Source organism: Myripristis murdjan, chromosome 20 (assembly GCF_902150065.1).
Source record: "Myripristis murdjan chromosome 20, fMyrMur1.1, whole genome shotgun sequence".
Taxonomy (NCBI): domain Eukaryota; kingdom Metazoa; phylum Chordata; class Actinopteri; order Holocentriformes; family Holocentridae; genus Myripristis; species Myripristis murdjan.
The window spans coordinates 18,667,996-18,683,462 of NC_043999.1; the positions used below are offsets into that span (position 1 = coordinate 18,667,996).

Genomic DNA, 15,467 nt, shown 5'->3' on the forward strand with positions numbered 1-15,467 from the left:
AAAGAGGCATGCAGTTTACATCTCTGCCACTGGGCTTTTGGTCTGAAAGCTTGGTGCAGTAATTATACAGGATCAACCACACAGGAACACAAACAGCAGGGAGACTGTAACCACACTGTCTTCATTTGGCTCTTTTCAGAGTTATGATCAACTTATTCACTGCAGTAAAACAATTTTCATGTGTATCAGCGTTCTGGATCCCCAGCACTTCAGTCAATTCATGTATTCTTGTCTCCCCCAAAGGTGCTCCATCTACTGATGGTGACAACAGACAACACTCAGTGTCCACTTCTCATGCAGTTCAGTGCAACAGCTCTGCCATGAATTCTACCTTTTAAGAACGTTTGTAGTTTGCAGAAGTCTTGATCTGGACTACATTAAATTGAAAGGTGTTATTTTTTGTCCTCCCCTATTTACATACATGAGGGGGACAGAATATTAGAACCTATAAATAAAATGAAGTCCAGTTCAACAGCAGCACTAACTATGAGCTCAATGCCAAACATAGAATTGAATGAACACCTCTATTACTGTGACAAAAAGAAAACCTGAGTATTATAGGCATCATAAAAGTAAACTTAATTGCAGTTAAATTGGATTGTATTAGATTGTACAGGTGGACCTAATAAAGTGGCCACTGAGCATATATACTATATGTGCTGCAACATAATGACCTTATTGATTCACTTAGTCCCATATTCAGTCTTAAAATCTTAATTTCTCATATCATTTGATGTCAATGGCTTAGAATAATTTCACTTATTTAAAAAGCTGTTTGACTTATTTTGAGAATTTTCTAGGAACAAGGGAAGGGAGTTTGTGGTAGCCAATCTACAGATTTGTCAATTCAGAAACACGAAGGGCACCCAGCGATTGAAATTCATAACACCTGCTACATTGATGACATTAGTTCTTAGAAAGTGAACTGACAGCAACCTTCATTTATGATGAGACAGTGCTCTGCCTCGATGCCAGGCCCCTGGATGGTGATGTCCTGGGGGACTGGGGCGTCCTCTCGGCCGATACGAGTCACCCCTGGAACATCAAGCAATGGACTTGTAATCAGCAGTGTAGTATAAACACAATGGTGAAGGAAAAGTTTGAACAAAGAAGCACGCACACACACACACACACACACACACACACTGTTACACCAATGATGGATCTAAAAAACCTTGCCACCCCAGCTACCAGACCAATTTTTTTAAAATAAAAAATATGAAATATTGTTGCTGGGCAGAAATCAACAAAACTGAAAATCCAATGGCCAAGTTTCATTGAACGTAACTCTGTTGTCTGAGTTCATGTGAAAGCAGCATTAGATGACATAACAGCCAAGTCCACAGCAGCCATGAGTCGGGAAACTCACAACAGACAGTGGATAATTTAAAAAGTGATGGGACCACGTGGTGAGTTTTCTGTTTTCAACAAGGACTTTGTAGAGGTTTTTATGACGGAAAACCAGCAGCTGCTTGGATGTGGTGAGGAAAACAGTGAGCAAGAAGTTGCAGAAAACTCTGAGGGTTTCTTGTCAAAGTGTTTGATATTTAAATGCTGGGCTGTCTGCCATACCCCCAAAAATAAAGACAGGTCAAAGTCAAATATTATTCCCTGAAACATTAAAAAAAAAAAAAAAAAAAAAACCAAAACCAATTAAAAACAGCTTCAACACAGTCAAAATTAAAAAATTGTCATGAAAGCCCATTTTCGAGAGAAGGGACGTTCGTGACTGGAGAACACCTCCCCGGCAGGTGTCTCCTCACTGGGCTTCAGTTCAGTGCTAAAGGAAGGTGACTGAACTGCTGAGAGGCTGTGTGAGTGGACTGTTGAAGACAATACCAAACTGGATATTTAAAGGTTTTTTTGAGGGAGCTCAAAATAATCTTGAACTATATTTCCAATATTTTATGCCTAGTCTTTCTCTTTTGATATAGAAATAGTTGCTCTTTTGATTAAATAGAAATCATAAAGATAATCAGTAGCCTGGCATGTTCTAAAACAGCAATAGGTTGTTAGCTCATTAGAGTATTTGTACAGTAACGCAGTAATCCTAAAAACATTCTCTCTCTCCCCTTCAGATATATCAAATTTCAAAGGTGATAGAGCACCACAACCCTGCCAAAACTTCACGCCACCTCTTTGCCACTCATGTAAAAATTTCTAGATCTACCACTGACTCACACACCCAAACACTTACACAAATAAAAGCATTGCATTATTTCCTGTCATTGATTACCGAAGGTTATAAGATTAAAACTGGGGTATAGACCTTTATATCTCGGCATAATGATCTTCAGAATGTGGATATATCAATGTATAAGTCTAAAAAACATTATTTAACATCAAGCAATGTATATTACTATGACATTTATTATTTAGAATCGTTATTGGCTTTATATAGTATGTGTGATAACAAGTCCTTGTGGACAATGTGTCCATACCACTAATGGCCTACTAGCTTTTAGACAGCAACTCTACCAGTTATACTGTTGACAGGGAAACTCAACCATTCGAAATACCGCAGCAATTTGAATTTTAGTTGGGTTATTTTTCTTAGAAGACACAATGTGTGGAAAAAGGCCCTCACTTGCCCTAAAATGGCTTGTTCACAGTGTTGGCATGCCTCACTGAAATCAAAAGGCACAACAAGCTGTGAAGATTGGGAAAGAATCTGGCAAGGCAACACGACAAGTGTTGTGTGAATAAAAATAATAAACCAAAAACCAAATGTTACAATATCCTCTTATTCTTGTATTACCTACAAGCCAGAGATTTAAATCTGTTTTATAACTGTGTTTACCAGTTTATCAGTTTATCAGTTTATTAGATCTCACTATCTGCACTCAATTTGTGTCTGTTGGCGTGCTAGTCCTGCTGACTGGAATAGCAATGAAGTTATGGCACCTGTGGTTTGCTGATGAATGAATGTGTGTGTTCGTGTGTGTGTGTGTGTGTGAGACAGAGAGAGAGCGTGCAAGAGGGGGTGAGAAGGAGAGAGTGCTAGACACCTGTGTATTGCTGATGACAGAGAAACTCTAAATAACTATAAATACACCACTATTATGTCACCAACAGGAAACTGTAATCATCCTGTGTGTGTGTGTGTGTGTGTCGGGCAAAGGAGTGATCCAGGATGTGTGTGTGTGTGTGTGTGTGTGCGCACCATGCTTGCAAATACATTTTAATGTATTATTTGTTAATGTAGTTATTAAACACATACGCATACACATGACTGTATATACAGGTTTATGCATGCTGTGTATACATATGTAGGCCTATGGATGTGAATGTGTGTGTGTTTGTGTGTGTATGCTTGTGTGTGTGTGAGTGTGTGGTCACCCCTACGCTCCAAGTGGCCTTGAGGGAGGAAGTGGTCTTGGCTCTTTGTCATGACTCTGTGACCCACCCTCCTCTTAGACTATCACATTACCTTCTCTCAACCCTCACCCCTGTCTCACTTCAACAGTTACCATGGAAACAGAGGAGGGGGTGGGGAATGGAGGGGCAGGGTAAAGAAAGGGAAGGTAAGGGAAGGAGGGGAAAGGGGGGATAAGAAGGGTATAGTGGGGATATGGGTACATGGGTGACCAAAGTAAAGTCACAACAACAGCAAAAACAGTTAGAAAAAGGTTAGAGAATATATCTGGGGAGAGCGGAGGGTGCTAAAGGGATGGGAGAAAACAGGAGAGATAAGTGGCAAGTAATTGTTGGCTGCATACTAGTAATCTTACCCCATGGAGCGTGTGTGTCTATGTGTGTTTGTGTGTGGCGGTGCTACCTTCTTTAAGTGGCAGCAGGGTAATCGCCACACTCAGCCTCCCGCTGCCCAGGCTGACCAGATGGGGTGTGGCCGTCTGGACCTTGAGCCCTTTCCCCGTGTCAATCAAGTCCAGGGGCGGAGACTGTGGGCAACAGATCAGGTTCAGACACATTTCATGTATTCAGTTTATGCCCTATAACTGGATCAACAACAGCAGGCACAATTTGGACCATTAAATTGTGTGTATTTTTGGCCCTCACAAGGCCAAAGAACAATGGCAAACTGTGTGTTTCAGCCCCCAATGAGTATGAATTAGAGGGGGATGGATACAGTTTACTGGTATTATTTGGTAGGAAATAGTTTCAAGTAGTTCCACTAGTCTCCACTGAGGGATGTGAGTAATGCGTGATCCTGAATAATCCTTGACATTATCTATGGAAAAAGCTGCAACTGAATTTTCAGATCTGAATTTTTAACAGTTCCACATAACAACATTCATTGGATCGGAGTGAAAGGAGACAGGGAACACTGCAGTAGACTGAAAACCTGGAAGTGGACTGGAAACCCCAAATCACACAGAAACTCAATGGATGGATAGACTGCACTCAGGCTATAAGCTCAGTGCACTGCAACTTAAGAAAACATGTTTTCTAAAAGCTGCACATGTTGTCAAGATGTTTTCTTTCTTTCAGGGACACCATAAAGTGTTTTTTGTTTTTTGTTTTTGTATTTTGTATTTTGGATGAACTGTTCCTTTAAGCAGTCTTGCAATGCACCTGCAAGTAATCTACTAAACCTGTAGCACTGATCATTACAAATCACTGCATTCACTGGTCTCTAGAACAGCGTGTGTGTGGTGTGTGTGTGTGTGTGTGTGTGTGTGTGTACTTGTGTGTGTGTGTGTGTGTGGGCTTGTGTGTGTGTTCTCTCACTTTAGGTTCAGTGGGACTCCTCTGATCTGATTCTGGTTGGAACATCATCTCAGAGTCCTGCAGGAAAGAAAGCGACAAGGGAAAATCAGCTTAGACCACACACACACACACACACACACACACACACACACACACACACACACACACACACACACACGCACGCACTAAACACTAAATATGTTAAAAAGGGTTATATACACACACAATATGCACACACATACTGTGCATGCCAATAAACACATCAGTTATACACATGCAGGTGTGTGCACATATACACTCAAGCATAAGCACATCAGGTAAAAAAAAATCCATAAAAACCCATACTTGTAGACAAACATAAAGATGATCATAGGCACACACACACACACACACACACACACAGAACCAAAGTCTTCATTGCATGCACAGCTGCCACATGAGAGGGACTGCCCGTGTGAAAGTGTTCCAGGGAGAAAATACCACTTTGGAGGAAAAACACCACACACACACACACACACACACACACACACACACACACACACACAAGCTGGTTTGCAGCAGGAGGAACTGGTAGGAATGTTCCATGAGAGCAGATTTCCCACGAGTTGTCGGACACAGTCTGCCATCACACCGCCGGCGCTTTTTGTGGGTGTGTGGCACAAAAGAGAGAGAGAGAGAGAGAGAGAGAGAGAGAGAGAGAGAGAGAGAGCATGCAAAGTGAGGTAATTGGTGAGGATTGACCATCTAAATGAACCACAGTGAATGACATACAGCACTGAATTTACATGAGAGGGGTCCTAATCATGTTGCTCCAATAAGAGCATGGCTTTATTGTCTCGATGGACTGAACTCCATCTGTCCTTCCAACACAAGTAATTTTGAACAAAACTAGAAAAATGAAATATTGATTTATAATAGATTATGGATTTTGACAATGGAGTCCAGCATTTTAAGTTGATTTTATTTTTATTTTTTTAAATAAATTTTTATTTTAATTTTATCTTTTTTTTTTTAAGAAATAAAAGTCATTTTGTCCATCAGTGAAGCATTTAGGCTTTAGAGGGTTAATATATTGGATACTACCAGGTCAAATTAGACGATCCTTTGGGAAATTTGTGAAACAGATAGTCCCACCACAGCGCCACCTGCAGGTCAAAACATCCCCAGGCCTCAAGGAGCCATGTCTCAGGCACTGCATATCATACGTTCAAAAAAATGTTAGCTGTATTAGCTGTGTGGGTGGGGTTGGGGCTTGTATGCATAAAATGCTTTTCATGGAAAAGATATTATTGCATGTATTCTTGTAACTCTTCCACTCTTTGACTAGGGACCACAGTGGATAAAAAAAAAAGAAGTCAAATGTTTACAGGAATATACAGGAGGAAAATGATGGCACAAAAACATTTGTGAGAGAAAAAGAAAATGAGATACAGAGGAAAGCAGGAGGCATAAAGGGAAAGTTATCAAAAATGCCTCAAGCATGTGTGTGTGTGTGTGTGTGTGTGTGTGTTTGTATGTCTGTGTGTGTGTGCGTGTGTGTATGTGTGTGTGTGTGTGTGTGTGTGTTTGTGTGTGTCTGTGATTTAAGTAAACATAGTCAGATCCAGTGCCAAGGACAATCCATGCAGAACCCTACAATTCAAAGTAGAGTAAAAATGTGTGTGCACTCCATACACACATGCACACACGCACACACACACACATACACACACACACACACACATGCACACATATGGATGAGTGAAATGCCTCTCACTAAAGCAGGGATGATTAGAGTGTGTCAGGAAACCACAGCAGCCACATCTCCTTTTCCTTCTGTCATTTCTCCTTCCTCTTTTCCTCCTCTCTTCCTCTCTTTCTCTCCCCCTGTCATCATCCTCTTCCTCCTCATTATCCTGTCATAACCTGCATTTTCCACTCACACTACCAACCTTGCTCCTTGGGTTCCCCATTAGCATCTTATTTGTTTTTGCTTCATATTTTCCCATTCCCTTCTTGTTCTCGCCTCACGTCTTTTTTTAATTGTTTCCTTTATTTCTCTTTTCTTCCTCCTCTGATATTCTGTTATTACACCTTCTTTCTTTTTCTCAACTCCTTACTTTTCTCCATCTTTCCATTCTATTTCCACCCCTCCTCCCTTTTAATCTCACTCTCCTCTCCTTTCCTTTCTTTCCTCTCCCCACTAGCAGAGGAAACGTAAATCAAAGTCAGCTCCCGACCACTTCCTCTAATTCAGCGCTCACTTCCTTTCTGAGCTCACTTCCTGTGCTGCTTTGACACCCTCATTGCCTCTAAACACCCAAACACACTCACATACACACACACTTCACAATTCAGATAGTCTCTATGCACAGGCAAACATCCACAAATAAAGTCACACATCAGCTCTTTTTTGTTATCACACAAAGATATGGGGCCCACGCATTCCAGTGCGTCTGACATACACACACTCACTCATAAACACACACACACACACACACACACGCAGATTTAGAGAGTTTTTTTCATCACTGGTGTAGACAAAGCAAACACACCATGTATGCTGGAAACACAGACTGGACAAAAGCCTAAATGTTCCAGGGACAAGTAGAGAGAAACAGAGGTCAGAGCTAAACCTCAAGGTTCCTCAGTATGTGACATGTGACAAGACTATTTTGTCCCCCCTTTCTCCCTTTTTGTTTCTCCTTCGCTACCTTCCCAATCTTTCGTCTTGTCTTCGCCCATAATTCCCTGCTCTCCGTTGCTTTTAATCAAGAATCTTTATGAAAGGACACTGAGTCTCTCTTCTGTCCTTTCTTCCTCTTCTCTCCACCCCCCTCCCTTCCTGCAGGTGAGCTACAGCGCGGACAGGTCCAGGCACGCCTTTGGCCTGGTTGCGCTCTAGCTGAAGCAGAGCAATGAGCTGTGCCAAACACCCCAGGCGCAGAAAACACCGGGTTTGGTTTTCGAGATTTTCAGAATTCCATCGCTGGCATTCTGAGGTTCTCCGCAACCTTTGATCCAATCATCAATTCCTGTCCTATCAGGGCCTGCGGGCACACCGAGAGCTAAAGTCATCAAAAGCACAAATTCATTAACACATACACAAACTTTTGTATCACTATTCTTTTGAAGACATTTCGTGTGTGGTGAAAACCACCACATATCTCCAAAGTGTGAACTTGCACCTGATTGGACCGTTATCACACCACTGAAACGACATCATCAGTCACAGTCACCCCCACAGGTCTGGGTCAGTAGGGCCTTACTGCGCCTTCTGGTAGGTTAGTAGGCTGGTCCAGTCTATTCCTGTCCTTGGTGGCTATTAATCAGTCGAACTTTAGCTTTAGCCACTTTTGTTGCCAATTAGTTTTGGAGCTCTCATTTTTTCACGTTTGAAATCATGCTAGTCACGTTCTATCACTCAGCATAACAAAAGTGTTAGCATGGCGCACCGGAGCCAATGATCAGTCAAGGACACCAACCCACTCTTATTGTCAGGTCATCCAACACTGAGCTTTGTCTTCAAACAGATGCCTTTAGCGTACGGCTCAAACACAAAAGGGTGCGACAAACTGTCTGTATTTTACAAAGTGGGCCTGAGAACAGGCTGAGGACACATGAATGATTTTTGTGTCTGTGTTGCCATCAAATCTTCTCTATAACACCTTCCAATGTTTAAAAAAAAAAAAAAAAAACAGCTATTGGCGATGTAACTAGCATTCTTGGGTCCATCTTCTTGTTTGCTGATGCATTTTCCTCATTCCTGTGGTCAACTGGCAAAACGCAACTGTGAAACATTTCCAACCCTAACCGTAAACCAAACCTAACAAAAGTGGTCAGGCCCACTAAGCCTATATCTAACTGTATAAAACTTATGGGCCAGAAATGAAGAACAGGAGGGGTGAGGAATATTAGGAAGATGGGTGAGGAGTGAGGAGGAAGATGAAAAGTGAGGAGGAAGCGAGGTAAAAAAGCAAGGAATAAAAGTTGGGAAAGAAACGGAAGAAGTACTTCTGAGGTCCATTTCAAGTCATGTGAGACACATTTGAGACGCAGCACAAATGCCAGGTGTGAACAGCCGTCTCTCTGGGCTCGGATCACCTGAGACGGATGTTCAAACCAAGTGTGAAGGCTGCCAAGGCCATCCAACATGACCTCACTTCACAAAACCTCAAACTGGCTCTCAGTTATCACAAGGATACACACAAAACTCACTTTCCCTCTGATCCCATCTGTAGAACAGCTGAGTGTCAACCCCAAAATGCCCCCTTCACCCTGCATCTGGAGTCAGACAGACATAGGGTGATGGAGGAAGACACAGAGATGAGAGACAGAGAACTCCTAAGAAATATCCGGCAGTGTCCTCACAGACAGTTCCATCTCATCCCTTTGTTTTTTTTTTCAACATCTCCTTTCATCCCTCTCTCAAAGCCGAGAGTTGGTCCTGCTTCTTTTTTTATTTCCTCTCCATCTGTTCCTTCTTTACCTCTTTTTCAATGACTTTTTGCTTCTTTCCGTCGCTGTCGCAGTCTGGATTCTTTTAACCACAATTAAGGACAGTTTAGCTGTCTTTTATTGCATTGTTTTGGAACAGATTTCTCTTAAAGCATACTTGTTTTGACATTTCAATCACTTGATCTGTGAGTGTGTATGACTACACATCTGCATCAGTGTGTGTACGTATGCATGTATCGAGTATCACAAGTATACAAAGAAGAAAAAAATTCCCAAAAGTAATGATGTTTTTTCTGGACATACTCCTAATAAGCTGCCTATTTTAGGGATTTTAGGGATTTCACATGTTTAGCGTAATATCTATGCTAATCTTTTCCCAAAGCAAGTGGTCATATTTTAGCCGGTGTTTGTGGTTTGCTGCAATGTAAAATTCGGGTAAGCTGCCTCAAGGGAAAACGTTGCTGGCTGGGACTGTAAAGTTGGAATTAATATTAGGTTTAAATTAGGGTTTTATCTGGCATTAAATTTAATATGGAAAGAAAATTAATCAAAATTCATTTCCCTGTGTTGTTCTACTCTATCTTCCTCTATCTCTCTCTTCCATTCTCTCTGTTCATTTATTAAAATGATGATAGAAATTAAACCAGGTTTCCTTCTCTATATTTACACATCCACATAGATATAGAATTTTTGAAAATGCAACTTTTTTGTCACTGTTTTTAGGAGAAAAAAATGTCCACATAGGAGCATTTTGGAAAATGCCTCTACCCAAGTCTCCACTATATCAGCATGTGCAATGAGAAGTTTTTTCATGTTTGTTGATTATACAGTTAAAAATGTTCGAATAATGTCTGAATGTGGAAAAACAAGGACAAATGACAAAAACAAGGTGAGTTGTTCATGTGGACACAAAACTGTAGAACTCCAACAAATGAGAACATTAGCAGCTAGGTGAGAGCAACATCTCTGCTATGAGCAAGAGTGCAGAAGGAAATTCATCTTGGTGTGTGTTATCAAGTTGCACCATTTTCATTGTCCACACAGCAAGAGGAAAACTGTGTTTTGAAATAAGTACAGTCTGGAGAGCATTTTCAGAATTTTTGAACATTTTCCAAAAGCGTTTTTGGTGAACAAAAATGTCATTTTTTGCAAGGACAGGAGGCCAAAGTTGGAAGAAAAAGTTGTGTTTAAAAAAAAAAAAACATACATGAAGAAAAACAAAAAACAAACAAAAAAAAAGAACAAAAACAAATTTGAACAAATGGCATGTTCTGTTATTTCAATATGGTAATTAAAAATTAAAAATCAGGACCCTCCCTTTGCCTTTTCTCTGCTTTCCCTTTCTTGCAGTCCTTTATTTCTCCTCTCTTCCTCCATCTCTCTGTGTCTCTGTCTTTGACTCGCCCCCCTCCCGTACATTCCAGCCTTGTCTTCCCCTCCCACCTGACAAAGCCAGCATTGTATCACAGATGCCGTTTAATATGGAGTCCCTCTCTCTGAGTGTCCCTCATATCGCAGGGCTAAATGGGGTTATCCTCCTCTCTTCTCTCTGCATGCCGCTCTTTGGTTTGCCTCCAAAACAGTCTTCAAGAAGGCTTTAATAAGTTTAGTCAATCCCTCACATACGCGCACACTGACTGACATTTGGGACATAAATACTTCTCTGTCTATCATCCATTTGAAAACCTCTTAAATTTGACTTTAACTGTCAGCATGTGTGTGTGTGTGTGTGTTTGTGTCTGTTCTGGTGAAAACTGAACAAACCGATTTGTACAATTTGTCCTTGAAAAACCCCACTCAAACAATACCAAACATCCAACGCCATTGCTCTCAGCCTCATGCTCTCTCACACTCACTATTAGCATTTTTCATGATGCCAAACCAAATGAAAACTCCTCTACAGAAACAAGGTTCATTGTTATCGCAGGTGGCGGAAATCTAACTTGAATTTCAGTCGGGTGTGTGCGCCTTGTCTAGGGTGTGTGTGTCTTTAGAGGAGCCCTGATTGCCTAAACAGCCATGTGCAGGGGATCAGCTCGTGTTTGGGTTTCCAATAGGCCGGATATGACAGAGAGAGAGAAGGAGGGACAATGAATTAGTGAAGGACATATGACCCAGATTAGCAAGATAACTCACAGAGATGAATAGTGGCAGTGAAAAGGACGCAGGGAGAGAGAGGTAGAAGGAAACAGAGAGAGAGAGAGAGAGAGGGGAGGGCGGGGGGGGGGGGGGGGGGGGGGGGGGGGGGGGGGGGGGACAGATAAGATCTTAGAATGCAGAGGTGAGGGAAAAGAGATTTGAGCAAGACAAAAAAAACAATTCAACAAGTTGCACCACTGCACCTCCATATTGTGCTAATGGAAGTTTTTCACTGCCTGCACCAAGTGCATGCAGCAGCACTGTCTTTGCTGACAAATATAAACCTAGACCATTCCTGGGAAGAATATGATGGATGGCAATGCACAGGAGGCTGCCAAGTTCAATGCCAATAAAAACAAGCACTAAATTTTCAGAATATGATATCATTTCACAATAAAAACTCATATTTAAGTAGCTTTGGAAACTGCTTGGAACTATGAGAAAGACATTTAGGTCCTGGTTTCACAAAAAAGTGGATGTTGTCTCAACTTTCATTTACATGGATTTTCATCATTGGTGCAATAGATGGAACAACACCTATTGAACATAAGAATGTTTTCAGGATTCATTTGGAGTCAGTGAATGAAAATGACTGAGGTAGTGCTGCAACAATGCCAGAATTTTAACATAGATATTAAATTGGACATAAATTTAACACCTAAAGAGCTGCAACTGTGATACCACTGCAAACAAGAAGAAACAATAAGACAATTGTTGGATGGCTTTGTTGCAAGTTTTGCACAGGAGTTTTGAAAGGTCAGTTCAGTGTACATGTTTGTTGGCTCCTTAAGTAAAGCACTGCCATATTTTTTTTTTCCTGGCGCCACTTTACGAATCAGTTTAGGTGGACTGCGGTCGAGATATGGTGGGATGTTTGCTGCTGCATGTTTTTAGCTGTTCCACTGCCCAGAATCCAGAGTGTAGTTCAGTATGTTCCAGCCCTTGATGTTGAAATGGATTGTCAGCTTGCAAAACATTTGGGAAAAGCATCAGACATTGATAAAACTCTTCTTAAATTCAACCTTTTGCAATGGTATCGCAGTAGCACTGGTCTTTCTGTTATCTTGACAACACTACATTGAAACAGAATTCATTTTTATGTGCTTTATAACGACCTACTATCTGTCTTTGGGTTTTAGTGCTAGGTTAATTCTCCTCAAATGTGGTATCCAGCTATAACCCGTATATTTGAGTTCTTACAACACATGACACATTTCTGGTTTCTACATCATGACCAGAGCCAGCTTGACAGGTAATGGCTTTAACACAGCCAAAACATTCTGATGGCAGTATTCCTAGGTTGTGAAACCATATCTGGAGTACAAACTTGTAAGGAGTATCTCATGTTCATATTTGGCCAAATCTCTGATGTTACCCTGTATGGGGACGTTTTTTAAAAAAAATGAAGACTTTGTTGCCTGTAGAGGCCAGGCTTTCCAAAACATACCAGTCCTCTGGTTGGACCCATCATAGAAAAATCCATAACCCACTTAGAGCAGGGTCCAGTCAATAAGAAATCAAAATATACAGCATTCAGCTGGTTTCCACATCACAGACAGGGCCAGCTTGACATGTGAAATCTGTTACACAAGTTTGGCATTTTGCGGATGTCAGTCCATAGCCAGGAAATCAAGGCAAGTAGTACTAAAATTTAAAATACCCTAACATTTTGGACAAAATAGCCTTTTTTCCAACTTACCTAGACTGAAACAAGACATTGGATACCATTTTCACCTGTGTATGTCCAGTTGCTCAGGTCCTATGCCTAGCATTTCTTGACCTCTCCTGAAACAGCTCTTGTTTTTTTTCTATTATCCAAAGACGTGCATGTCAAATACACATTGTGTAAATAAGACAGCTTCAGAATTGCTGTAACATTTATTTTTTTCACTTTGACGGAGCTAGGCTAATGACTCCTATAGACTTCAAGTCTTTATGCTAAGCTAACACAGAATGCTGGCCATATGAACCAAGCAACTTGATGCACAGAGGTGAAAACGGTATTGAACATCTTGTCTCAGTCTGGGTAAGTCAGAAAAATACTATTTTGCCCAAAATGTTTGTATATTCCCTTAAGAGGTGTGAAATACACACCATGCCACATGCCACCATCTCTGCCACCATCTCTGATGCTTTGGTCAGGCTTCTTCAAACCATGAGTTGAGGTTGAAACTAAGTCATCACATGACAAGAGAAGCAAAACACTGAATAAGGGATAACAGTAGGTTGCTCATGTGAGTCATGATGGAGTGGTTTATGGTGACCTGCATATGTACCATGGACTGACCAAGTGGCATTTCAGATCGGTCTGCGGTCTATGTCAGCTTGGGAATGAGGCTACACCTCGCTCACAAACCAATCCAAAATACCATTCAGAATGAGTCAAAATAAAACCACGGACTTGCCTTAATGCTATGACATTCCTGTATGCCTTACAGTATCTCTCTGGTACTCAACAGTTAGATTATAACAACTTTATTAATGGTATATTTGTCCTGTAAAATAATTTTCTTTAATATATAGGGACTTGTCCTCAATAGCCTAGTAAGTTAACAGTGACCCTATCGTCCTTTTTGGTTTGATATCTCCAATAAGATCATTTTGACCCCACCATAGTATTATTACAGGGATTTAAAATCAGTACCAGAAGCACTTGAGTACGTAAAGCAAACAAAAACCCGTGTAATTTGTTTTACTACGAAATCTGCCGTTAAACCAAGATAAGGTGTACTAATCTGCCATTAAGACAATTCAACAGTTCACTCGGGAGACCAAAGTCTGGAACTGGACTTGATCCCTGCGGTAACCTGGGTGCTGTGAATATTGTAGAATTAATAGGAGTATAGAGTTAAACTGTGCGACTCACCTCTAAACATTAACGCTGATTAGGTTATAAAAGGTGGTAATTCCATAACATCCAGAGTGCTTACCATTAGTGCAGCGGGACTGGCCACTTCTGTCATCGTGGAGAAAGGGACGCCAACACTACTGCGCAGTTGTTCCACCGAAACTCCCTCCAGCCGCAGGATTTGTCGGTAGTGACACACACAGCCCAAGGTATTCAGTCAGTTACCCATCTGCTGTGATTACACTCTTCTCCTCGGTATCTGACGCGTTCCCTGTGCGTCCTGCAGCTCTGACCACGAGTTGCCTGTCTTGGAGACACTCTGTCACACACACACACACACACACATACACACATACACACGCACGCACATGCACACACCAAACACACACACACACACACGCACCCCACAGAGCCGGCGGTCCAGCCAGTGGCGACGTGTAGTGGAGAGGAATGCAGCAACAGCTGGAAGAAGAGCTGGAAAGAAAGACGCAGCAAGGGGAGGGAGTGCTCTCTCTCTCTCTCTCTCTCTCTCTCTCTCTCTCTCTCTCTCTCTCTCTCTCTCTCTCTCTTATTTCTCCGGTGACAGGTTTCTGCCTTTGAACCTGCGAAAATGAGAGGTCAAGTGTAGGTGGTCTGTTCACACCTGCACATTAAATGCGATGCGTGTGTGTGTGTGTGTGTGTGTGTGTGTGTGTGTGTGTGTGTGTGTGTGTGTGTGTGTGTGAGAGAGAGAGAGAGAGAGAGAGAGAGAGTCTAGTTCTCCTGTCGCCCATTCAGACCTGAGGACCGCCAATATTCTTCTGACCCACTTTAGCCTCAATTTAATTTATTTCAGTTCCTCGGGAGCTGAGTTTATAAGCTGTGTTTGGCTAATGATATTACATCGGGAATGTGGTCTAATGTAATGTAATGTGTTCACAGGGCAGGAAAAAAAGCCCATGTAGCTTTTGATTCATTCAGTCACTAAGAGAGCTAAACTCCGTGATGAAAAGATCCAGATATGTGTTCAAAGAAACGGATGCCACTCATATTATGCAGCAGGCGGGTTGAATAAGGCACATTAAGTTCAAAAGATCTCCCTCCTTTGCGACAAAGGGGCTGATAAGAAAAAAATAGAGGGATAGGCATGCTATTCAAACACCACCTCATGCAAAAAAGTCACGGAAAACTGCATGAACTCTATAGGAATGTGAGCACTGGATATAAAAATAGAATAAAATAGTTTAAAATCACCAAAACTCATAACTGAATACTTATGCGAATGTTGTAACGATACAACGATACATATCAACACAAAGTATATGTTCACTGTTTAACATCTAAATCTAAATTAATGCTATAGTGACACATTATGAGGCAAAAATGACATCAT

At 41.4% G+C, this 15,467-nt stretch overlaps 1 protein-coding gene across 3 annotated transcripts in view; it reads right to left on the minus strand.

Annotated features, from left to right (window-relative positions):
• Positions 1–14,527, minus strand: part of phldb2b (pleckstrin homology-like domain, family B, member 2b) — a 52,100-nt gene extending 37,573 nt beyond the window's left edge. Inside the window, exons 1-4 of one of the 3 annotated variants that reach the window (XM_030079442.1) lie at positions 14,178–14,527; positions 4,693–4,749; positions 3,779–3,902; positions 937–1,035 (exon numbers count right to left, since the gene is read on the minus strand). In XM_030079442.1, the coding sequence (XP_029935302.1) occupies positions 937–1,035; positions 3,779–3,902; positions 4,693–4,749; positions 14,178–14,210 (313 nt within the window). In that variant the 5' untranslated portion in view covers positions 14,211–14,527. The remainder of the gene's footprint in view (positions 1–936; positions 1,036–3,778; positions 3,903–4,692; positions 4,750–14,177) is intronic. The other 2 variants (XM_030079445.1, XM_030079444.1) reach the window with 2 other exon arrangements.
• Between the last annotated feature and the right edge of the window lie 940 nt (positions 14,528–15,467).